Below are 26,729 nucleotides of genomic sequence, written 5' to 3' on the forward strand. Positions count from 1 at the left end.
TGCATTGTAAGTCGCTTTGGATAAAAGCATCTGCTAAATGCATAAATGTAAATTTAAATGTTTACCCTGCGTTTTAAATCATGGCTGATGAGGGCGTTTTCAAATGCGCCTGGCCAATCAATGTCTACTTACATCAGAGTTAGTACCAGTTGTGTTGTTTAGACCCTGGTAAGAGCTAATTTGGTTCTTGAAAAAGGCAGTCCGCTACTACAATCACACCTAGTTCCGGCGGTGCGAAAACGCCCAAAATTGGGTAGTTCCACAATTAGTTCTGGTACCATGAAAAGGTCCCTGCAGTGCGAAAGGCCCTAATATTGGTATATGACTGATATGCACATTTTTGTGGGATCGGGTGTGATATCCAAATCCGAAGCTAATGAGGTAGATATTCTAAACTGATCAAGATAAAATCTAGAAAAAATTTCGGCCGAAATGGCATTTTCGGTTTCGGGCCGAAATAAAAAAAAACAGCCGAAAACGTAAACCGAAAATGAATGTCACCCGCCCCTCCCATCCGTGAGCAAGCGCTTAGGTTTCACTCACGGTCGAGCTGTTATCACGCGTCTGCCTATCAAAGATTAAGCATGTCAAAGGGCTGTCACAATCAAAAAAAGCTTGTCACAAAAGCTGCACAATCGATCGGACCAACCAACACAAGTTTCGAAAACGAAAACAGGGAATCGATTTTAACGGCCTTCTCTCGGAGCGTGTCCAGCTCGTCACTATACGCTCGCAGCGAACGCGCGTCACACAGCAACTGCAGGTTCTGACACACACACACACACACACACACACACACACACACACACACACACACACACACACACACACACACACACAGAGCCTATTAGTGCATAATATCAATGTAGCCTTCAGTAATGTTTTTCATTGATGTTATGGCAGTCCACATTGCTGACTTGTGCGCGTCTCAAGCGCCCTCTTTACGTTCGCCCTAATGCCTGTTTAGTTGTCGGTGGATTTGCCTATATTTGGCGTTGAAAAACGGATCAACGCCAAATATAGGCAATTTACTAACGATTCAATGAACACTTTGCCTATGTCTCAAAAATCGAACAGGATTTTTTTTTCACAAAAGTGACAGCCCTATACGAGAGGACACCAAATTTGCAATATGTAACATTTGTTCTGCAAAAATCTCCAAAATTGTTGCTTTTTTTGCACAATTTTTCAAAAACTATTTTATTTGATGGAACATAAAACTTGAAGAATAATTATTTATATTTATTGTAAAAAATATTTTATGTTTTGTTATGTAACTGTTAATAAAAGTTTGATTATTATATTGTGATTTTTCAATTCAGATCCATTAAATCCAAGCAATATATATATACGTTTTTAAAAGAAGCCATTTTCGGCTTCAGTTTCAGTTTTCGGTCAAGTGCATCCTAAATTTTCGGTTTCGGTTTCGGCGCAGAATTTTCATTTCGGTGCATCACTAATAATATCCCTAATAACAATGTTCTTTTAGTTCGAATTGCTCAAACAACTAAATGCCAAAATGGCTTGACACCTGAAAACACATCTTTGTTGATTTTATGCGCAAAAAAAATTAGGCTGTAATTGTATTATTTTAACTGCATACATTATCTAATTTAGATGCAAGTTGTTAAAAATCACTATAAAATTTAAACTGTATTTTGACATGCCACGCTTAACTCTGAATAATGGTAATTTTAGTGCTTCTACGGAAAAGAACAGAGCAAACGTCATGCCAGAGTCACTTACACAACCTGCAAATTTAGAGGAGATGACAAACAGGAAATGACGGCCATCTCAGCTTTTAAGTGAATCTGACAGATGCAATTATCCCCTCTTCCAAAGGTTAATAAACACATCTACGCACAACCATGTGTGATGGCAGAGCCCTGACCACACACTACACTCAAAGCAGCTGAGAAGTACATGATGATTCATGGCTTTTATTTACAGAAAGAATCAAGAGTACAAAACATCGACAACATCATCTCATTAAAACACCTATGTTCCTTAAAGCTCTTAATACATTTATAGAAACAAATCTGATTATAACAGTAATTACATAATAATGATCTTGTAACTACATAGTAATAACTTTGTAATGAACTTGTTTCTCTCTCTCTCTCTCTATAGAAAAGTGTGGTTCTACTTTATTTTACGATGTCCTTAATACAGTGTTATTATACACTTAAGTACCGAGTAATATTAAATAACTACATTTACTTACTATATGGTTAGCTTTTGGCTTGGGGTTATTAAAATTGTCAGTACATGTAACATGGATAACAAGTAAACCTCAAAATAAAGTGTTACTAAAACTAGTTTTATTTTTCAGAAAACTTCTTTAAAAGTTTGCATTATCCCCTAAAGCTCCCAATTTGTTTGCGTTCAAGACATAGTAACAACATAGTAATTAGACAGTTATAACCAAATCATTACATAGTAGTAGCTTTGTAATAATGTTCACAATATAAGGAAACAACTTTAGGCCAGCTTATTTTCCAGACATACAATCATCAGAATTGTGATACACATCCATTATACGGCTTCAAGAGCCGCCTCAGCAGTTAATCTGGGCAGACAGCTTTGCTTTATTCAGCAATGTCGCTCCCATATGGGTCTTGTCTCTGTCTGTGGATGACTTTTGATATGCAGCCAGGCCTTTATGAAAAATGAGTTACTTTTTCCTGAACTCTAGGTACTTTGCCATTGCCGGCCCGTTTGCCGATATAAATCTGATGGTGGGACGACACCGACACCAAATCTCTCTGACAAGCCTGCCAATTTTCCAATTACTTCTGGCGCAATACATTATCATCAGGCAAGTCAGCACTTAAAAGGGATACAAGAGTAGAGGGTGGTCTGGTGCATGCTTACAGCCTCATGGAGTGCCTCGATTGAGCTTTTTCACACTCCCATGGACACACATGGACACAAACGCTTACTCGTTGACCCACATGTCATGGCCGTTTGTGATTTAGTGTTTATCCTGGGCCAGGGTGAAATCAGGGCTCTTGTATACTTCTTGGTTGACTAGACATGGGACACCAGCTACACAGGGAGCTCACCAGTAAAGAAAAACATAAAACATTTTGAATATGTTTTAAAATTCAATTTATTCCGATGATGGAAAAGCTGAATTTTCAGCATCATTACTCTCCAGTCTTCAGTGTCACACGATCCTTCAGAAATCATTCTAATATGTTGATTTGCATCCTTGCTCAATGAATGTGTTAATTTCTTTTTAAAATGACATCTTACTTTACCCTAAACTTTGAAATACTAAAGTCTATCTCACATTAGTGTATATAATATACATGTTTACTACTGCAATGACAATGGGCAAGAGGTGAGACCTTGAGCAATGTTTTCCAGTTGCACTTATTGATTTCAAGGTTATTATGACCACACAGCACATTTAACTTGAGAACATTTACACTGTATTCATGTCATAATGTAGCCAAGTCTGTAAGAATTTTAGGTAACACTTTATTAACAAGGTTGTCCTTGTTACATATACTTACTATTATAATATTATATTATAATATATTATAATAACAATAAATCATGCATAATTACATGCAAGTAACCCTAATCCAAATCATATAGTAAGTACATATAGCTGATTAATATTATTCAGCATTTAAATGTATAATTACACTGTAACAAGGACACCTTAAAATAAAATGTAACCAAATTTTAAGATCAAATGCAAAAATGTATTTAGTATTAATACGTTTGAACATAACTGCAAAATTTGCATAATGACAATTCCATTTTCTTGTAGTTTTAGATTCTTGTCTGAATCCTACAGGTATGCAAAATGGGCTGACGAGGTGTCTTAAAACACCATGGTTTTGCACAACTGCTAAATAAAAAAATATAAAAATTAACTATATGTATATAGCTCACAATTTACAGGGATAATTTACTTTCAATTTACTTTCAATTGTACTCTACAATTACAATTTACTCTACGACTGACTTTCTTCTGTGGATGTTTTGAAGAATGTTGACAACAGTTTTGTTCCCATTTTTGTCCATACAAAGGAAATCAAAAGACAACTGAAACCATCTGGTTAAAAACACTCATTGAATATCTACTTTTCTGCTCCACAGAAGTCAGTCAGTCATAAAGGTTTGGAACAACATGTGGCTGAGTAAATGATGAGTTTCCATGTTTGGGTGGACTAGCTCCAAACAGAGAAAGTATGCTTAATACTGAAAAAAGGAGGGAACATTGTCAGTACTAGGTGGTACTTCCTGTCCTGCTTTAATCAAAGTATATGAAAAGTCTGAGAAGAACAGCTATAGGGTATAACAGAACAGGACTAACACCCGTCATCCATCCCCAACCAGATGAAATGCTTTAGATATATATGTCAAAATCAAAATAATTCCAAAATGTGAAGTTCTTCTACGCTCTATAAAGCTTCAATTTCAAATCCTCTTTTTTTTTTTTTGAACAGGGTGCTCATTTTGCTGACAGTGTGACATTTGCTTTGTGAGACAGAGACATGTTGGAGACGCGGGCCCACTGCGGGCCTGATCACGCTGACAGGCACCGGCTTTGTGGGATATCTCCATCACTCTCCTCCAGGGAAAGCTGGAGCTTTCATTCTGCCATTCACTCTCCATGCAGCAGCCAGCCCTCTGGCTACTACTTATACATGTATGATAATGAAATGCCACATTCTTCATTCTAATTGCATTTTAGATTTTAAAAGGGCAAAAAAAAAAAAAACCTTAGCTCAAGTAAAAGAGCAAGAGAAATGTGCGGGAGAGGTTAAGCGAGGAAAGATAGAAGAAAAGCGAGAGCGTGGTCTGGACCCTAGGTGGCAACCAAGGCCTGTGGCGTGTTAATGCATTTGAGTCAGAGACCCCTGCTGCCTTACAGCGACACAATCAAACCCCCTTCCTTTTTTTCTTCCCACCCACCCACACTACATGCAGCAAACTTCATAAAGTGGGATTAAAATAAAGCTGTGCTGAAAAAAAAATTACATAAAGAATTATAAATTTACAACGCTGCTTTTGCTTTAATAAGCTTTAGCATCCTTTATCAAGCTGGCACAGTCCTCAAAGAATTAGCGGGCTAATTAGTATGACTTATTTCTTTATCGCGTTTTCTGCTTTCTTTGTATTTATTTGTGCATGTGTGTTATATACGGCTTTTATGTGGTGTAAAGGAAAGAAGCGGCTTTCCGGCCTCCCTCCCGTTTGATAGGTGTCGGCATGCATCTGCAATCCCGCACGCTCCGCGGAAGACAGATTGATGTCCCACAACGATGATGAAAACCCGCAGCATGTAAGGAAGCAGGAGAGAAAATGAAACGCTGTGGCTCAAACCAATGGGTGTCTCCAGGCAGATGTGTGAGAGAGAGAGCGCGAGAGCACTATCAGGCCCCGGGATTATTCATGACCCCTCCTAACCATCTCTCTTCATAGAGATGGTGGAAAAATATTTACCAGTCAGTGTAATTTGATAAAGCTATACTCACCCAGAGAAGGCTAGTCTTGCGTAACCAGAACTTTAACCGAACAGCAGAAGTTTTGATCCACACCGCAGCCGCTTCTAACCAAAAACCGCCTTCTTAAACAAGGGGAGACCACCTGACAGGCACTTCAAGTGACCAACCGCATTTTTTGGTTTCTGAGCTATTTATTGGCATGTTTATCTGGATTATATTATACCACAACAATAGTCTGACATTACACATACAAAATGAAGAAAAAGTGTAAAGACTGTCTAGGAATAATAAAGACAGGCACCGTGTCTACACCAGACACGACTGTTGTTGAGCCGCGACAAAGCAACCGTTGAAAATAATGGTAAATTTGTGTCAATACGTCATAAGGAGAACGCAGCAGCAGTTTTCTGTCAAGGATTTGTCACGCCACGCCACGACGCATCCAGTGTAGGCACGGTGAGACTATTTCACCTGTAAGATATACCAGATAAAGTGGTTTATACAGATTAGCTAATTATGATCTTATTAAACCGTTAATAAGTGTTAAGTGCCTCAAATAAAACAACAGAATATTTTTAAAGGTTTAATGGCACGAACCTGGCAAAATCACAAACAAAAAATAATAATAATGTAATCATTATTTCATTCTTAAAAGCGGCTGTATTCACCAGGTACCATATAAACATGAGTTTGTTTCTAGGAAAACTGAATAAAAAAATCCCTAAATCAGCCAAATCAGATTACAGCTTTTCAGGTTTATAGCCAATATGGAGAAACCAGAGGTGGGTAGTAACGAGTTACAGTTACTTCGTTACATTTACTTGAGTAATTTTTTGGGGTAACTAATACTTTTCGGAGTATATTTAAAGATGGGTACTTTATACTCTTACTTGAGTAAATTTTTGGGGAAAAATCTGTACTTTCACTTCGTTACTGTGGGCGACGCTCCTCTCGTTACGTTATCTTAATGCAATAAATGTTATAAATGCTTCAGTTTATTCCAAACGCGCCGTCTACTTTTCTCTGGACAATGAGCGATGCCCATTCGCGAATGATTCATTCTTTTGAGTCAATTCTGTTCAAAGGTTTGATCAAACCAATTGGCAAACGAGTGAATTGGTTCATGAATCAGTTTGAATGAGTCGTTCAGTTCGCTGCCGCGCGCGCTGAGCTTCACTCGGAGTTGTAACGTTTAACATCAGCAGCGTTGAAAACGTGGCTGGAACTGCACTTAATTGAAAGCAAATCTGCAAAGGCTATTATTTGCTTGCGATGGAGATCCTTATTAGATGAACACCGCGTGTGCTGTCTACTGTTTAACAGGTAATAACTTGGGCTACACTCGATTACAGTACACGATACCACTGTGACATTAGTTTGTTGTACGTGTGTGGCTTATAACAGAGGGGAGTCAAGTTGAATGCAGCTTCCAAAAGACAAAAAATAGCCGATTAAGATTTTATTAATTTTAATACAATCACACCGGTGCGAATACGTTCAGCAAGTCCAGCTGCTAAATTCAGATCTGTGATTGTTTGCTGGTGCTGAGCCAGAGACGCGTTTTTACAGCACTGCGCATTATAACAAATCACACATGATTCTTTTGAGCTTATTAAAGCATTGGCCAATCAGAGGTGTTCCGATGAGTCATCGCTAAAATGCCGGTCTTTCCTTCACTCGCTCGCTGACTGAATACCTCTTTCTGGCGAATTCTCTTGTCAGAAACAACAAAGTGCAGATGTGTGTACGAATCTTTAATTAAGATATTGATTTCACAGTGTTAACAGTTTCAGTGATTTTAATGGGAGTTTCTGAGACTGTTTGAAATCTAGACTGTCAGTGAAAATGATCTTTAATAATGTAAATGTTATTTGCTCTCTTTCTGAATAATGAAAGATTAGTAGCAATATTTATATCACATTAACTTTTAATGTTAAATTCACATTTAATATAAAGTCAGTCGTATTAAAAATATGTTATGGCATGACACCTATATCTGTTACTTAAGTAAACAGACAGGGTTTTATAATAAATTACATAAATTGGAGTAAAGGCTGATGAAATATATACCTTTATACACACACACATACATTACATACATTTTATCTATATATCTAAATAAAAATAGGCTCAGTATATATGACCCAAAGTAACTAGTAACTAACTACTTGAGTAGATTTTTTATAAGTAACTATTCAAGACTAGTACTTTTACTTGAGTAAATATTTCTAGAAGTACTTTTACTTTTACTTGAGTACAGTTTTTGGGTACTCTACCCACCTCTGGGAGAAACCGATAAGATTGATTTATTTTTGAAAAAAAAAAATTTTTAATCAGCAAGGAAACATTTGAAAAAGTGAAAGTAATTGATGAAATTTATATTTCTTTTGAACTTTAGTTTTTCATACAATAAAAAATCCTAAAAGATAGATAGATAGGTAAAAGATAGGTTTGTGTACATTGTATTGTATCTATAAAATCTATAAAACATATTTATAAAACATGTGTTCTGTCCTATATTTACCCAGCCCTTGGGTTAAAATGAACCCAAATTATTAATGTATCCTGAAAAAAAAAAAAATCACTGCTTCCACAAAGATTCAAGAGCAGTTCAACTGTTTTGAACATTGATAATAAGAAAGCACCAAATCAGCATATTACTTTTCGCATATCATTATTTTTTTTAATCGTAATATTATTTTATAGTTTTACGGTTTTACTCTAGTTTGGATCAAATAAATGTTTTTCTTTCAAAAACATTAAAAATAATCTTACAAGCCAAGAGTTTTGTAAGATTCAGTTTCTGTGTCTGTTTTCATAAAACTTCAACTTAAATGTCTGGATTTGTACAACAAGCTAAAAGCAATCTACATGAGCAAACAAATTCAGTGTGATGGTGGTCTGTAAGCACATACTCAAGGACGTGTGTGTTTCAGCGTAGTGGATATGACACAATTGCATTCGGTCATAAACACTCGCTTCATTTGGCAGCTGAAGCTGTGCGTTATGCGCTACATTGAGCCACCTCTGGCCCTATCGCAGTTTTCTCTACACTCCCAGTCCCAGCAAAACCCAATCACCAGAAAGCAAAATTAAATTTCATGACTATGCATATTTGCGCTTCCCATTTTCATTTATTACAAAGGGCATTCATTAATCTACCTTTTTTCCTAGAGAATGGATTTTCATTTTAGTGAGGTGTGACAGATACTGAGGTGAACTTACCAAAAGATGGCTAATTAAATCAGCAGTAAAATGCACAAGCCAGAAGATTTTTTTTTTTACTTGCATCTGATAAGAGCCAATGCTGTGGGGAGGAGGTGTGGTATACAGAAAAGAGTAGCTACTTTCACTCCATTTCCAATTTCAGGTGAAATATTAAATCACAAATAAATGTAAGTGCTCAAACTCGCTGAGAAAATTGGTTACATGGCTACATGCATGGATGGAGGCTCTCAGCAAATGAATGGATAGCGAACTAAAAGCTAAACAACAGCAACCATAAAAGCAGAAGCAATAAAGAGCACGCTAATAAAGTAGCAACTAAAACAAGCGCTCACAGGTGAAAACAGATGAGCTGCATCTGCAGAGTAGCGGACACCTACACCAACGACTGCTGGTAAAATAAAGCCCTTTAAAAATGCAATCATTTACTTACAGTGTATATAAAACCAAACAAAAAATATGCATAGACTTGTATAATAAAGCTTAAAAATGTATCAATTTGTTTGGCAGTGATTACAAAGGTTTGAAATAACATGAAACGCAGTAGTAAATGATAAGATAATTTGTATTTTTTAGGAACTCTCCCTTTAAGAAAAGAATGGAGACCTCAGGACTGACTATGTGTGTGTGGCCTTTCTGTTTTGAACAGTATGCAGTCTGCTGATCCCCATTAATGTGATTTATTGCATCACACAGTAACACTCCTCTAAGGCTGCATTTGTTAAACAGTGTGCCGGTCGGTATGTGTGCATATGGGAGTGTGAGAGAATCAATTTTTGAACAGATCTGTTAGTGTGTGTGCAGGTGTGGAGACATCCCTACAGTTGTTACGAGTCTTCCTGTGTCAGCAGATACTGGTGGGATGTCCCATCAAATACAGCCAAATTAAATAAGGCAGTGCATAAGCACTCATGGTCCTGGACTCCATGCAAGCGTCACAACTCTGAGAAGCTTCGAGGGTTGTATGGTCTTGTCATGTTCAATGTCACCTTTAAGGCGTGTGATAAGGCAATTCCTGGTCCTTTATTAATAATGCATGTGAAGGGGAGAGCCGCCTCCTCTGCTACCCTCATGTTGTTGTTTGGTGGGTTGAGAAGTGGTACTTCACGTATTACCTACTTATTTCAATGAACCAAGAAAGCAGTCACACCTTCTGGGGTTATTTTATGTCTTGTAGCTAATTATGATTAACTGAAATAAAGACAGGAAAGGCTCCATCTACGATAAATGATGAACTGGGAGTTTTGGATATTAAACCTGTCTCTCACTCTGAGCTTATTAGTGGCACGAAACTGAATAGCAAAAATAATGACTGCTACCAAACAGGTTTGCCGAATGCTTACCACCTTGCAATGTTTGAACAAACTAGTCAAAATGCAAAGTAGTGGTGTTTTCAAACTAATTGATTTATTGACTTACTCATAAAAAATGAATGGATCTGTTTTAGAACAAATCAGTTGATTGAATGATTCAGTGGTTCATTTGTAAAGAGAGCCAATTGTTTCATTTTGATTGAACCAGTGTTTTTAAACAAATTAATTTAGTGAATGATTCAAGGGCTCTCTCATAAAGACAGTCATTTGCTTCATTTATGAATGAATCTATGCGTTGGAACAAATAAATTCAGTGAATGATATACAGATTCACTCTTAAAAGACAAGAACTTGTTTTGTTCCTGAACAAATCTTATTGGCGAAAGTTCCTCGCTTTTTGGCATGTTCGCACTGCAGAAGCTAGGAATGTATTTAGTTCTAGGAGCTAGCCAGCAGGGTAGTTCCTTAAGATCCAATTCTCCTCCCACACTGTTTCCCTGTATTCATTTGCACGCCCGGCAGCAGGAGCGGCCAGCGGTGACGTCTTTACTCGTGGCATATACAAACGTCAATAATTGGTGAATGGAGGACGCCATGATCGTAACTGTTTGTGTCATGGGTTTCATGATAACGGAGATGAAATGGAAATGCACAATGTAACCGATGTTTCATATGCGGCTGGCCAACTAATTTATTTAATTTTTTTATTATTATTATTATTTTTTATAAACGGTTTGGTTACCAACATGCATCAAAATATCTTCTTTTTGTGTTTAACAGAAGAAAAGGTTTGGAACAACTTTAGGGTGATTTAATGATAACAGAATATATATATTTTTTTGTGAACTTTAAACCCAATATATCTTTATGTCGTGAACCCTTTCAAAATAATCAGTAAGTCACTAAGATATCAGCGCATAAATGCAAGCAGTCTAAAGTTCAGCAGAAATGACCAATGAACCATGCTGCAATCACTTCAAAAAATGAGCACTGGGAAGACTTTTGGGGGAAGTCGGAAGACTTTTGGGGGAAGTCGTGGCCTAATGGTTAGAGAGTCGAACTCATAATTGAAAGGTTGTGAGTTTGAGTCTTGGGCTGGCAGGAATTGTAGGTGGGGGAGCGCATGAACAGTGCTCTCTCCACCCTCAATACCACGACTTTGGTGCCCTTGAGCAAGGCATCGAACCCCCAACTGCTCCCCGGGCGCCGCAGCATAAATGGCTGCCCACTGCTCCGGGTGTGTGTTCACAGTGTGTGTGTGTGTGTGTGTGTTCACTGCTCTGTGTGTGTGCACTTCGGATGGGTTAAATGCAGAGCACGAATTCTGAGTATGGGTCACCATACTTGGCTGAATGTCACTTCACTTTTTTCACTTTGATTTGAAAGGTTCATGGTTTCGGTGGTAAATTGGGCCATTTTACCAAATCATAAAGCCTCTACATCACTGAAGGGTTTTACAGGTCCACCCTGGTTGTGTTGTAAGACATTGTAGATGGGTTAATAAAACCCACTAAGTACTAAGAAAGTGACCAACAGGACAGCTGAAATTTGCCATGCCATCTCCAGGGTCCTGTTTACTCTGTAAATTGGCCCCTGAGAGGACATGAGGCATCCAGCTTGCCTTGTTAAGGTGATGGACGTGACTCCAATGCATTGATTTTCCCTATGTCTTAACACTCTCCATCCAACTCACTGGCAAGCAGGGGCGCAAGGTAACCTCTCTCAGAATCATGCTACCTTTTCTTGAAACGCTAACCTTTGGTCCAGACTGCATCTATGAATGCACAGCTACCATAACTCACCCTATTTATGTCTGACCTCTCAGAGCCCCACTGAACACTTCTTCAACTGGCCTTAAGAACAGTGTAAAAAGGTAAACTGAAGGACTGAAGGCTACAAACTTTTCAACCAGTATAAATGGAATCACTTATATTTAGCTAGTGATTTTGCCCTTGATGTTTTCAGGTGGCAATCAAAAGTTTGATAAGTAATGGTTTTTAATCTCCCTTACAGATTTCATTCCACGGTAAAGCTGGCTGAGTAAGGGAGTTCATCAAGTTAATTAGCCTAACTTAATTAGGCTGTTTAGCAGGTCAGTCTGTCAAGGCACTGACTGACAACTGCGCTTGGAAGATAATCACCCAACAACCTGAACATGACATCACATCAAATAATAATAATAATAATAATGGCATTAAAGACTATAAATAAAGACTGTTTTCAAACAGGTTTCTCAAATACTTCGCTTGTCATCCACAGCCTAGTAAACAGATAGTCCTGTTTCCTAACCTACACTCAGTCAGAGTCAGTGGTGTAGCATCAAGCTGGACAAAATGCTCAAAACTGATGACAGTTTTTCTCAAAAGGACTCAACCTATACGCTGTATAAACTTGCAAAAATTGTATGTGCATATTAACACCTCAGAGTAGTAAATATGTACAAGTAACTACAATGAATATTTTAGTGGTAAATAAGGTACAAGCTGATATAATCTGCAATAATTCTTTTCAATTTTTTTCTAAAAAGGGCCATTAATGGTTAATTAGAAATGTTATATGTATGAAAGGCCTGTACACACTAAGAACGATAACTATAAAGACAACCATATTAGCGTCCACACCAGTCTGTTTTAAGCACAAGCTCCTCCACTGCTTTAAATTCTCGAACTTGTGATAGCAGGATTTATTCTGATTGGCCATCAGTGTTTTTATCGTTCAACAGAAGGAAAAAAAAATCGTTCTGAAAGTAATTCCAACGATATCTTGGCTGTGGTGTGGACGCTGCTTTTCTTTAACATTGAGAAAGATTTTTAGAACTATATCTTTATGGTTATCTTTATAATTATCGTCATATATATATATATGATGGAATATATTTGATGGAATAAAGCCATTTAAAGTGGCTCAATTAAACAGCCATGATTTTACATATGAAAACATTTGTTTCTTAAATATTTTTTGTACTCACTAAGTAAAGCAAAATTCGACACTCTATTTATGTACCCATCATCATAAGCAAACACTTCATTTTTTACAACAAAGGTAACCCGATAAAATGGAAATGGTTCTTAATCTTAAAAACCTGGAAATATGAGCCATCAGGTCTTCCTGTTCTCATCTTCCACATAAAATACACTTAATTTCAACATTTACTTTCCTCATCAAGTTTCTTCACAAAGTCCAAACCAAAATGGATGAACCTAAAATAAGTGGGATGGCAAAAGATAAAGCTATGAGAAAATTTCCAATAAAAAAGAAAAAATAAATAAAAGAAGCAAAAAATACTGCATATAATTGCTTAAAATGTCTCATAGATAAACAAGAGAAAAGTCTTAGTATATTAAAATAGTTCAGTTTAAACCTCAGGGTCAAGAAGTAGCGTACTTCAAAAACAAACTCTACTTGTTGTCATATCAGCCTGGTAGTCGACAAACGCATTTTCATTAAGTGTTGTAATTGCTGCAGTAACAAGGCTTTTGACCCCGAGTCTAGATAGCAACTAAATTAACAATTCACAAAAGCTGTCCCTTAGGCATTTCCATTCCCGCCTGAGTCAGGTGCGCCTCGTGGAATTTCAAACACACAACAGATCTGTTGAAACGTTTTATCACAAGGGTGAGCCGCGGTGACACGCGGGTGTAAATAAAGCTCAAACAAGCCCCTCTCCACCACCTAGCGGGCTCTACAACTAAAGGCCATCCGTATATTGTGGCAGGACTGTCATTTTATTACCCGAATCAATTCGGCAGGGCTCCGAAGTGACAGCAGAGGGATGTGGCCTTCGTTGGCCGTGGGGTTATCTGACGTGTGCAGGCAGGGAAATACACAGCCTTCGTAATGAACTCAACTCTTACTAATAAAGTCTTTATTGCCGGGCCACGTATGAACTGATACCAGCGTCGGCCCCGTTCGTCTGCGTGCTCGTAAACTAATGAAAATGAGCTTTTTCTCACAATCTGTTTGTGCGAGGGAGGAAAAGGCAAACGCAATTAAGTGATTTAATAACACAAACGTCTCGATGCGACAAATCATCCGCCGAGAAACAACTTAAACAACATTTTTTATTAATCAAGACCTTAGAGGCAAAAACCCATTTATGGTGACCTTTAAAAAGGCAGTGAGTGAGAGAAACGCACTGAGAGACAGATAACCACACAGTCTCGACACCCATGGATTGGGCCCTATGCATAAGGGTTTAGGGTCCACAGTGGGAGTGGGCCTGTCCTGTGTTTTGATCGAGAGGCTGAAAAAGAAGATGGCTCCATGAACCTCTCGACTCTGTCTCTCTCTTTCTCGCGCTAATGTTCCCCACTCAAATCCAGAAGTCAAGGCTGGAAGAGATAACAAATCGCCTACTCAGTTCCACACTCCTGAACTGCTACTTCTTCATTTCGCTGCGGCAAAACCAAAGCACCGTTCTCCCTTTAATGTCGACTCCCACAATCTTGCCGAGGAGGAGAATTACAGATGACGCTGGCTGCATTTTAAGATGGCATTTTAAAAAACATTCGGACCAACTGCAGGTAAAGAGGTTCACAGCGTGGCAGATTACTGAACTTAAAGTACTTGAATGCAGTGCTCATCTCTGGAGTGCTCTTTGATTCTCATAATGGAATCAATTATGTTTCAAATGGCAGCCACAGCCAAAAGACTTCTACCCTTTACCCTGACTTTCTGTTGCAAGGGTCAGATGTGTCTACTTTTACAGGACGATGATTGTTCTACCAAATACGTTAATGATTTTTAAATGTCTAGAGCTGAAAAACCTGCAGATCTTTATTTGAATGTCTACTTCAACTCTAAAACTATTCACAATAAATTGATTCATAAAAAATAAATTAAGAAAATAACAAAAAAAGACAATTGGGCTACTGTACCTTTCACACAACAGCTAAATATGGCACGAATCTAATACAAATCAGTTGTTTTCTCTCTAGCTCTGTCAGGAAGAGTATTGCACAAACAACACCAAGGCCATGAGTTATACTTGGGAACACGCATACTGAAATATTAAAGATAAAAATGTGAATAAAAGCACCAGATGCTAAAACAAAAATCTTAAATGCAAAGCTTTTATTCAAATCTGAATTTGTATTAACATCGGGCAAATTATCCAAGTCATAAATACAATTTAATAAAATTGTAAATAAACTAATAAAATGTGCGCTCGTGTGTTAATTAACTGAAATATATTTTCACTTAAAATCACTTTTGTTAAAGTACTACAATATCTCAAACTGTAATTAAGTACACATACTGGTAAAAAAATAAAATAAAAAAAATAATCGTATTGCCTGAATACACTAAGTCGCTGTGTGGATAAAAGCATCTGCTAAATATTAATAAAGCATAAAAAATAAATTAACTTAAAGTAAATAAAATATAGATATAATGCAAAACTAAAACTAATTAAAAACACTCTATTGATAAAAAATGCATCAAATTAAAATGTAAATCTAAATATTAATAAAAACTCAAATAGTATCAAATTAACACAGTAACACTTTAGTATAGGAACCAGTTCTCACTATTAACAAGTTGCCTATTAGCATGCCTATTATTAACATATTGGCTGTTTATTAGTTCTTATAAAGCACATATTCTGCATGACCATATTCTACATTACATTAATCCTACCCAATACCTAAACTTAACATTTACCTTACTAACTTAATGAGCAGCATATTAGGAGTGTATTGAGGCAAAATTTGTAGTTGATGGATTGTTAATAGCAAGAATTGACCCTTAAAATAAAGTGTGACAAATAACATTGATTTACAATATACATTTACTAGTGTAGCAAACGATTAATCGCAATTAATCGCATACAAAATACAAGTTTTTGTTTGCATAATATATTTATTATGTATATATAAACACACACAGAGTATATATTTTGACCATATTTACATGTATTTACATCTCTATATTTATATCCATATAATTTATATTATATATAAATATATTTAACATATAAACACATTTTTTAATGAAATATATACATGTAAGTGAGTGCATTTATATATACATAATAAATAAACACTGTATACACACATATACTGTATTGTATAGACAAACTTTTACTTTGTATGTGATTAAGCGCGATTAATCGTTTGACAGCACTGATGTATCTATATGTATGTATCAGTAACACTGACAATAAAAATAGCAATGCATTCTAAATCATATCACATTATATAAAATATATGAATATACTTATATATCCTATTATAATTATATAACAATATAATATATGAAAAGTGTGTCTGATCACATTTAAAAGATCTGAATTAGGCATTCTCAGTGTAAACATAGCTTTGCAGCGAACTGCTGCTAGAGCTAAGAAAAACGGATGGAGAGTTTTTCCTGTTTATTGTTCTGTCATCGTTCTTTTAGAAATTAGTTGAAGAAAGGATATAAAACGATTGCATTAGAAGGAGCAAGAAAAATCCAAAGAGAACAGCAGAAACCAGGTAGTGAGGGTGAGATAAAACAGCAGGTCTAATACCACATACAGCATATGTGTGTGTCAGAGAGAGAGAGAGAGAGGTGTGTGGCCTGGTGTTCCTGAGTCTGTGTGTGTGTGTGTGATTAAACAGGATTGTGTCTGGTCTCTGCAAGTCCCCGGGGAGCGGCTGGTCTCATGGCAGGCTGTCACTGAACACATTCTAAAGGCAAAGACTTGTTTAATCCCCGTGGCCCTGCTGCACCTCCCACTGTCTAAAGCTCTTTTCTCTGTCGCCACTCGCCTTCCTTCCATCGCTTTTGTTCTGAACTGCACAGCTCTCATTCTGTAGCAGCAGGTTACCGATCTGCAGCTTTTCTTCAACGCCTTAGACTTATAATAAGCCTATTTACAAGAGATACACAGCACATACAAAGGGGGTCTGCTGCCAGAACATAGTTCTTTATCAGTCGATTTTATGAGAGACATTAGGCATTTTTACATGTATTTGAAACAAAGGGCTCCTGTGAGCAGACTGGGAGCTCTTTTATCTCATTTTATCCTCAAATTTTGAACAGATGAAAGAAATACATGTGAACAAATTTTAACCAAGTTTTAAAAAACACAAACTGTGCATTGTGTACATTTATAATTGTAATGCTGTATGATGACTGCAATTGTAATGCTAACTGATATGGTATTTTAGTAATATGTTTTTTTGTACATTTATGGTAATGCCATGTTTTTGCACGATTTCACAGTACTAAGTTTTTTGTACATTTTGTATGGAAATAACATGTTTTTGTAAATGGTATCATGATAATACCATGTGCAGAGACAACTCTAAGATAGTGAACAATAATCTCTATAAATATTTTAGATAATATTTTAATAATAACAAAAATCTAGAGGAAAAAAAACATTCAATAAGTAAAAATAGAGAAACAAATATGTCAATTGTTTTTATATGCACATAAAAATGTTATGTTGACTTTACTTAATTTTATTATGTCAAGGGGTTGCATGAAATAAATTTATCTAAATAAAGATATATTTTTTTAAGTTGAGTGTACTCCGTACCGCATCGAGTTAAAAACATCTAAACTTTTCAGAATGCCGCAAGCGCACCGCAGGTCATGTGACAAGAACACACACACCATGAAGGCGCCGATGTCAATGGCATGCCGTCTGCCCGTGTATAGTCTGTTTTTTATCATTGTTTTCGTTCTACTTATGATTATAAGGTTGTCTATGGCAATGTTTAGAATTTAAATGTGTTTTTATGATTGCTAGCTTACTCTTTGTACAGCACTGTGGTCAACTTCTGTTGTATTATTGTGTGCTTTATAAATAAATTGAACATTGAACAATCAGCTTCATCCTTTCCGTATCAACATTGAAAGCTTGGCCAAGATGAAGGAACAGCTGATCATAGCTGGATTGCCATTTTTAAATTAATTTAGTAGCAGAGCTACTGCAAGCGATTTTAGTGCTGCAAATCCATTTATACATTGCTGAAATTTCCACGTCTTCATGGAGAGAAGGTCATGGTTGCTTAGCAAGGGCAGAGGCCTCAGGAGCGCAAGTGCCCAAAGGCTTTTGGAAAAAAATTCAGTAAGCTGCGCACCTAGCGTTTTCACTGCGTTTTAGGCGCGATATGTGAATGGCCCCTTAGACGGGAACAGCTGATGCGGCCTGGAGCTAACGTCAACATCTCCGAAAGCACTTAAGACATTTATTAAAATAGGTGCTATCTTTATAAATAAATGGCATATTTACATTTTATAAAACTACATTGTCATCCAAAAATATTTTTAAAATACAGTCCGACACATAAAAAAAGTAATACTTGCGTTATTTATTGTGCGCGCTTGCGCGGAGTATGTGACCCTTGGTCGCTGTGGAATTTATCCCAAAGACTCGTTCTGAACTAGAGCATATTATATTCTTTATAGAGCGAAAATAACTATTCACTGTAATAAACTGTGCTCTATTACATGAAATATTAGTTACTGTGCACATTGAATGATGAAATTTATGGGACTGGAATGAAAAGGTCTTCAGTTCCCACCGTGAAACTGACTGGAAACTCCTTTTGGCACCCGTCAAAATGTGCATTTGCGCACATGCGCACAGAATCAACTTAATATTTTCAAACTGAATTTAATTAATTCACATGGTTTGGATTTAAAACACATGTAATTCGTATAAAACCAATTAATATTTATTCATTCAAATCAAAAACTAAATTTAAATGGATTAAACTAGCAAAATTGGATCACGCTTAATGTAATTGGGGCCATAATCATTTTTTTCAGTGTAGTGTTCAATTGAACTACACAACTGATAGTGTTGAAAAAAATGAGTATATATTAATATCTCTGAGGGGATAAATCATTAAATCACAGCTAAGATGGTTAGAAAAGGTAACTAGCACTACCATTCATCTTAGCATCTCCAGGCTAAGATTCATGTACATATACAGTATAGACTAGAGTATTTGGCAGTGTCTACATTTCTCATTCTATCATCATGCTCTTTGCTTTAACCTTTTAATTTTAATCCTGAGCAATAATTTCATGTTACTCATTCCGCCATGCAGTCAGACCACCATCATTTTTCATCTTGTACTTTCTCTTCAGCAAACATCAATTAACCCTCATTTTCCATGCTGCTAGAGTCTGGCTAGCAGGACTGTCCATTTAAAGATGAATTGAAAAGCAGATACATTTATTAACTTAATTAGGTTTCCCAGAAGACACATACTGCCTTTGATTGCACCGTAATTCAATGAGAAATAGAAATTAAATGTTTGGGGAAACATGAATGCACTCGCCAATTTCCAAAAATAATATTAACAAATGAATGCTGGGTAAGGTCTAACTCAAGAGTGCGGCTAAACGTGGCTTTTAGGAAAGGACCGGGAGGAGCCGCTGATGTGTGTGCAAGGTTTTTAGGGCTTGAGGAGGAAGGTTTTAAGGATTTAAACCAGTAGCTGACTTTCACCACTGCTGTTATCACACTTTTTTTGCATCTTCAAACAACATCCGCTTGGCTTTTATCTGTAATTAACCAAGCAGGGAACAGATAAGCCTGGTTAGAGTACTTATTGGATATGCAGTAAATATTTTTCTTTCTTTCTTTCTTTCTTGCTTGGTTTCTTTCGTTTCTTTCTTTCTTGCTTGCTTGGGTTCTTTCTTTTTCTTTCTTACTTTTTTCTTAAATTCTGCATAATTACAATAAAGCAACCCTAAAATAAGTACACATTGTTAATTAATATTTATTCAGTCAATTATTTAATCAATATTTATTTGTATGACTACACTGTAACAAGGATATCTTAAAATTAAGTGCAATCAAAAAAACTAAACAAATAAATTATACAAATTATAAATAATTAATTTTATATATATATATATTAACTAACGTTACAAGCCTATCAGAAGCAGAGAAGGGCGTGTCTTTGCAACACAGGATGATTGACGCCCATATGTCAATGTCACGTTAGCGTTGTCGGAGAAAACAAAAATGGAGCGCATGTTTATGAAGCCTGGGGATGATGTCCTAGACTCCTAGCAATAGGTAAAGGACTCAAAAATAAATGGCTCTTTTTGGCAGTTGGTGCAAGAAACTGAGAGAGCCCGGGGCTTGTTTCTGCATGATTTGCTTGAGGAAGCTACTGTATGCCAGCAGCGGTAAGAAAGTGCTTGCTCGTTATGATTTATGTCGCGTTCCAAGCAACCCGTAACACGTGTTTTTTTCCAACCTTAAACCTGTGAAAGTGCACTGGAACGGCAGTCAAACCCATGACTTCCCACCCGTGAACTCGTACTAGATCGATGTACTCCGAGTTCTGACGTCACACAGCACACGAAACAACAGCGCCTACGGATAATACTGCCTATGGATGCAGTGTTTATGCAAGTGGTTAACGTTGAAAAATAAATTTTAGGACAATGTAACGTTGCAAAAAAATTAATAATCTAGCTAAATTTCCTTGCGCTCAGAAAGTTTGGCGTGACTTGCCTGGAACGGTACAAAGTCGTTAGTCGTGGTTTGAAATAGTGACTTGCGAGCTAAAACATGCCTGGAACGCAGCACCAGACTCCGGTCATAGAGCCGCTGCCCGTGCACTCAAACTTACCACGACGTTGCCGGGAGTAGAGACCTGCACGGGAGGGATTTTTCCGTCCCGCTCTCGCAAAAATATGTTATTTTCTCCCGCTCCCGGCCGCAAACAATCAAGTTTCGTCCCGCTCCCGCCCGCAAAGATCCCGCGGGTAAACGTATAGTAGTTTTTCTTTTTTTTTTATACATTGCATATTCTGCCTGCTACTCTTTATTTTTTCACTTGCTCCCCTGTTGAATATAAATTTAAAAATAAACGGAAAATAAACAAATGTTTCGTTTTATTTGCATTTAATTAAAAGTATGAACATGAACAAGGAACTTAGAACATATAAATACAGTAAAAAAGTAAGAAATTTAAATAAAAAATATATACCTATAATAATTAGGCTATAAAGCCTAATAAATTATATAATAATAATAAACCTGGATTTATTTCAGTTTCAAAGGAAAAGTAGCTTATGGGGCCTGAGCAATTCATTCGAACATTTAACAAAAAATATCCTTATTCCTCAATAACAAAATAGACCAATTTTAAATATTAAGCTAAATAAATAAATAAAAATAAACTGAATTGACTAAAAAAAAACCTGTACGACTACTTAATGTGCCCATGCAGGAATATCATGTCGTTCACTGTTGAGAGCTTCAGTTTAATCCGTCTCTGCTCCAGTATGTGACCGCAAATACTGACAGCCCTCTCCGATGGTGCGCTAGCTGGAATGCAAAGTACATGGCGTGTTTGCTTAATCTCGGAAATTCGTCTTTTCCACCACTGGAGGACATCATCCTGTCTGTGTGTTTCTAATCCATCCAATTTTACATTTAAATATATCGCTATTTCGGAATCGAATTACACGTCGCTGTCTATGGTATCATCCGCATCCTCCCATTACGCAAAGTCTATTTTATTTTATTATAAATAAAGGTCTATTTGTTTCTAGTTCTTTTATTTTGTTAGATATTTCCACTTTGCGGGAGTCCCGCAAATAATTGTATTTTCCCGCAACCCGCACACAATAATATCTTGCCGCCCGCGTCCGCAGTCACCCATCAAATATTGTCCCGCGCCGCACTCGGTGGCGCTGAGTCCCTTGGTACTCCCGCGGGAGTGCAGGTCTGTAGCCGGGAGCAACTATTAGCTGTCACACTGTTGTCTATGACTGACCATGTCTGCGATTAAAAAATACGTGTGTGCACATTTATAGCAGAAAATGATTTGTCATTCAGAATTTCGCAGCCACTGGTCACCCTGTGTAGAAAACTGGCAGAAGACAAAAAAAAAAAAGCGTTAACTAGACTGTTGGTTTCAAATCAACATGCGAGTTACATCCCAGAAAAAAAAGTCTAAACTTCTAATCTTCAGTTTAGCAGTTCAGTTCTTTAGCACTTTGAGCACTTAATTATTTAAGCACTTTAAGCACTTATTATTGTTTAGATGAAAACACTTTATTTGACATAGTAATTTTAAATAAATGGTGCCAAACATAATCATTGAAGAGATTCATGTCTATCTCAGTCTGTTTACAGGCTGAGAGGGGGAGTCGTGGCCTAATGGTTAGAGAGTCGGACTCCCAATCGAAAGGTTGTGAGTTCGAGTCCCGGGCCGGCAGGAATTGTGGGTGGGGGGAGTGCATGTACAGTTCTCTCTCCACCCTCAATACCATGACTTAGGTGCCCTTGAGCAAGGCATCGAACCCCCAACTGCTCCCCGGGCGCCGCAGCATAAATGGCTGCCCACTGCTCCGGGTGTGTGCTCACAGTGTGTGTGTGTGTTCACTGCTCTGTGTGTGTGCATTTCGGATGGGTTAAATGCAGAGCACAAATTCTGAGTATGGGTCACCATACTTGGCTGAATGTCACTTCACTTTCACTTTCACTTTCACTTTCACTTTCACCATTTTTTTAAGCACTTTAAGCTCTTGTTACTGTATTTTTGTTACTATCGTCAATATTTGAATTAAGTCTGTCTGTGGAGTTTCTCTCCAAACAATGTATATATATATATGTATACATATGTATGTGTGTTTTAGTGCTCTCAAATGACTAAGTGCATCCAAAATAAAAGTTTTGTTTGCATAATATATGCAGGTGTGCTGTATATCTATTAATATATATAAATTCACACACATGCATGTATATATTTCAGAAAAATATGTAATGTTTACATATTAGGCATATTTAATTATAATATAAATTATATGAATAAAAATATAGAGATGTAAATGCATGTTAAAAAAATCTAAATATATACTGTGTATGTATTTATATACACACAACACTCACATTTATTATGCAAACAAAAACTTTTATTTTGTATGTGATTAATTGCAAATAATCGTTTGACAGCACTAATAATTATTTAATTAGCAAACCATGGGCTGATTTCAAGATGTTCTTTCCAGCTAGGAAAGAGTCCATGTCAATTAGAATACAAATGCGTCAATATTGTCCAGTGTTTAATATAGTTATTATTTATCTTCAATTTGAGTGTAATCATGGATAGATTTTCTTTCTTGCAGCTTGTCATTTTGGGATTTTATTACAAAAAGATTTGTGATGCTCCCTAAGACAGGTGAAAATCTAGTACCCTAGAAAGGACCATAATTTTGCCGTCTAGGTTTTGGAACTCATTGGAAGTGCCCATGTAATGAAGTGCCTCAAAATTATGTCTAGGTAGTCGACTGACTAGATTTTAGATGCCGATTGATGTGAAACTCAAACATTTTTAGCACCATCCATGTGCCATAATGCAGCTGGAATCCTCGGAGAATGTAAGGATACGACTGAAGCGGGTAGAGAGGAATTCTTGTTGACTCTTACCTTTGATGAAGAGGTGTCACATTCCTGACAGATCCATCCATATCCCGTTTGTTTGGGCGACTTCTTCAGGGGAGGGTCCAGACAGCCGAAGTGGTAACAGAGCTGACACTCATCACACCTATGAGGAAAACAGGAAGCATATTAGCAGCGAGAATACATTAAAATGCAGCTGCGGTGCCGTCGCGCGCTCACACGCATGCAATCTGCCTATACCCTGCCAAGAGGCCAGAATGGCCCTAACCAGGCAGGTATGATAGATGGTGACAGAGCCATTTGCTGTCAGGTAACAGATGCTTAATAGATTCAAAACACATTGGCACACAACCTCTCACACGGCCTTGTACAGCCGTCATAAAACACACTGCTCGATTGGTCCTGCTGAAATGAGTTTCAGCTCATCTTGTCGATAAATCTCTATAGTATTTTTATTCTGGAGTCAAGGTGTCAAGAAAGACACTTGAGATCCTGTCCTTAGTTATATGTCTGCTCAACCACCATCTCCTGCTATCCAATTTTACATAAACTGTAAAAGACCGCTATCTTGCATATTCTGCAGCCGTTCAAAGTGCTGTACTAAATATTGTCAGTCAAAACAAAATGCAACATCCTCAGAAGAATACAGGACCAGGTTTCAGAAAACATTTCATTACATGATACAGTGAATAATCAAATTATTGACAAATAATCACATATACTTACACACGAGGATCAGTGTCTTAAGAGGTTCGGATTGCTCCAGTGTTAGAGAGAGACATTTGTTAACAAAATGTTAAATAAAAAAAATTATATTAGTAATTATATTATTAGTTATTATTTGCTAACTTTTGTAAGTTTCATGATATATATATATATATATATATATATATATATATATATATATATATATATATATATATATATGTAACATTTTAACATTAACATCAACATTTTTTTGATAAGACATTTAGTCTGCAACATGTCAGTAAATATATAAATAACTTTTATAATGTTATAAAAGATTTCGATTTCAAATAAATACAGATTTTAGAACTTTATATTCATCAAATAATCCAGAAAAAAATTAAACAGCAAAACTGACTCTTGAGCAGCAAATCAGCATATTAAAATAATTTCTGAAGGATCATGTAACGCTGAAGACTGGAGTAATGATGCAGACAATTTGGCTTTGTCAATTACAGGAATAAATTACATTTGAAATTATATTTGAAATTCCAAATAGTTATATTAAATTATAATAATATTTAACAATATTAACTCTTTTTTTTCCACAATATTACTTTTGATCAAATTAAAAGTTCGAAACAAATTATTTTCATTACTAATTAATTTCTGTTCATAATACAAATACATTATTCACAATGTAAATTAACGCAACTTAATGTTAAAAATACATATCAGTATGTATATAACGTTAACTATATATAAACTATATACTATCATTTTTTTACTTTCCCAACTAAATTTATATTCAAGGTCTGTGGGCACAAATAAACACATCTTTTATTACTTTCTGAATAATTAACTGCAATAAATTAACAAGATAAAATGACAGCTGTCAAAACATATGAACTATATGTCCATTCATAAGACTATTGTAACACAGTGCATGTTCCGCTCTCATTTCACATTCATAAGGTGTATCTCCTGAAGACCCACATGCCCTTCACCCTGCAGTCCATGCTCTCCTCTCCTTCCTGTCCATAATTAACTAATTATGTTGTAATCAATATAGTAGATTCTGATTTGGCAATGTAAATCAGATAAAGCAGATAAGCGCTGGAGAGGTCAATAGGCCCATTCCCCATCCTCGTCTCCATTACGGGACGGGGGCGCAGCGGTCTTATCAGCGAGCCCGCAGGATGAGGCGATAGAAAAAGACAGGGACAGATGCCATATTTTTTGCTGCCAAGTTGAGACTTTGCGGAGGCAGGGTTGTTCTGGGTGTCACCGAACCCCACGCTGGGTGACGTGGAAGCCCTTTTCAAACTCAGGCCCATCACAGACTTCAAATGCTAATTAAAGGACTGGAAGGGGATGTGGCTCAGTGCTAATGAGCAGAGAGTCTCATGCCGAAGACACACGTACACCTTCTGTCAACACCGAATGGCTATAATACAGGATATAATGGTTAAGCCGAACACATTAATATAGTTTTCTGGTCATTAGTACCGCATATCATCGAGAGCGTGCAAAAAGGTCAAACGCACTCTTGATTTCTGCTTTATTAGCTTCATTTATCAAGGAAATGTGATGGAAGAAACACCAAAAACTTGACGTTCAACAGGTTTACTTGCCATTAAGAGTCTGATTGAAGATCAAAAAGCCAACAATGACTCCTGCTGCTCTTATCCACACAGCACATTTCACACAGTTTCTGATCATGCAACCAAATAAACTTCTCAAGTCTTAAGGGAGCACTTCAAGGTGCCTTTGCAAAAGGGAATGAGCCGATTCTCACCTGTGGTTGCCATGCCAACCCAGACAGAGCTGCTTTAGGGCAGCCAAAGACAAATGCATTTACAAATTCCCACTGGATCAAAACTACTGTAGTCTGGAACCTCCCAAGACGCAAGCGTAACCTATTGGTTTGACTCACTTACTACAATTCAAGCTGTTTTATTGTGTCACAATGAGGGATACAGAGAAGTCTAACTACTTAGAAGTGCAAAAAGTATTTTTATAGGTTCAGCAGAAAAAATCTGTTACTATAGCCATGATTTTGGACATTTATATAACCACTGTTCCAAATTTGGGGTCTGTATTTTATTTTTATAAAACATTTTTTTTTTTAAATAAGGACGTTAATACCATTAATCCCATAACAGGAATAAACAACATTTTTAAATATTTTACAAAAGAAAACAGTTGTTTTAAATTGCAATATTATTTCACAATATTACTGTTTTCACTAGGTTTATGTTCAAATAAATACAGCCTATTTCCAGTCTTATCTAATTTATGGGGTTTAATCCAGGTCTTTCTTGACAACCATTAGCAAAATTAATATATAGCTGACCAGATTTACATATCAATACCAAATCATTATTGAGCTACTTTACATTACATGACTGACATCATTAGTGGACACTGTGAGGAAAACAAAAGTGTTGGCACACCTTATTTTAAGGTCCAATTCTCGCTATTAAACAAACCATTAACTTCCACATTTTCCTCAATAAACTCCTAATTGGCTGCTTATTAATAGTAAGTAAGGTAGTTGTTAAATTCGTATATTGGGTAGGTTTAGGGGCGTGGAATATGGTCATGCAAAATATGTGCTAATAAACAGCCAATGTATTAATAATAGGCATGCTAATAAGCAACTAG

General features: G+C 36.6%; 1 protein-coding gene across 1 annotated transcript in view; it reads right to left on the reverse strand.

Annotated features, from left to right (window-relative positions):
• The window catches only part of LOC132145436 (PHD finger protein 14-like), a 101,144-nt gene that overhangs the window by 1,584 nt on the left and 72,831 nt on the right, over window positions 1–26,729 (reverse strand). The window contains exon 17 of the mRNA XM_059556474.1: window positions 23,403–23,520. Coding sequence (XP_059412457.1) covers window positions 23,403–23,520 — 118 coding nt within the window. The remainder of the gene's footprint in view (window positions 1–23,402; window positions 23,521–26,729) is intronic.

The sequence above is a fragment of the Carassius carassius genome, chromosome 8 (assembly GCF_963082965.1).
Source record: "Carassius carassius chromosome 8, fCarCar2.1, whole genome shotgun sequence".
Lineage (NCBI taxonomy): Eukaryota > Metazoa > Chordata > Actinopteri > Cypriniformes > Cyprinidae > Carassius > Carassius carassius.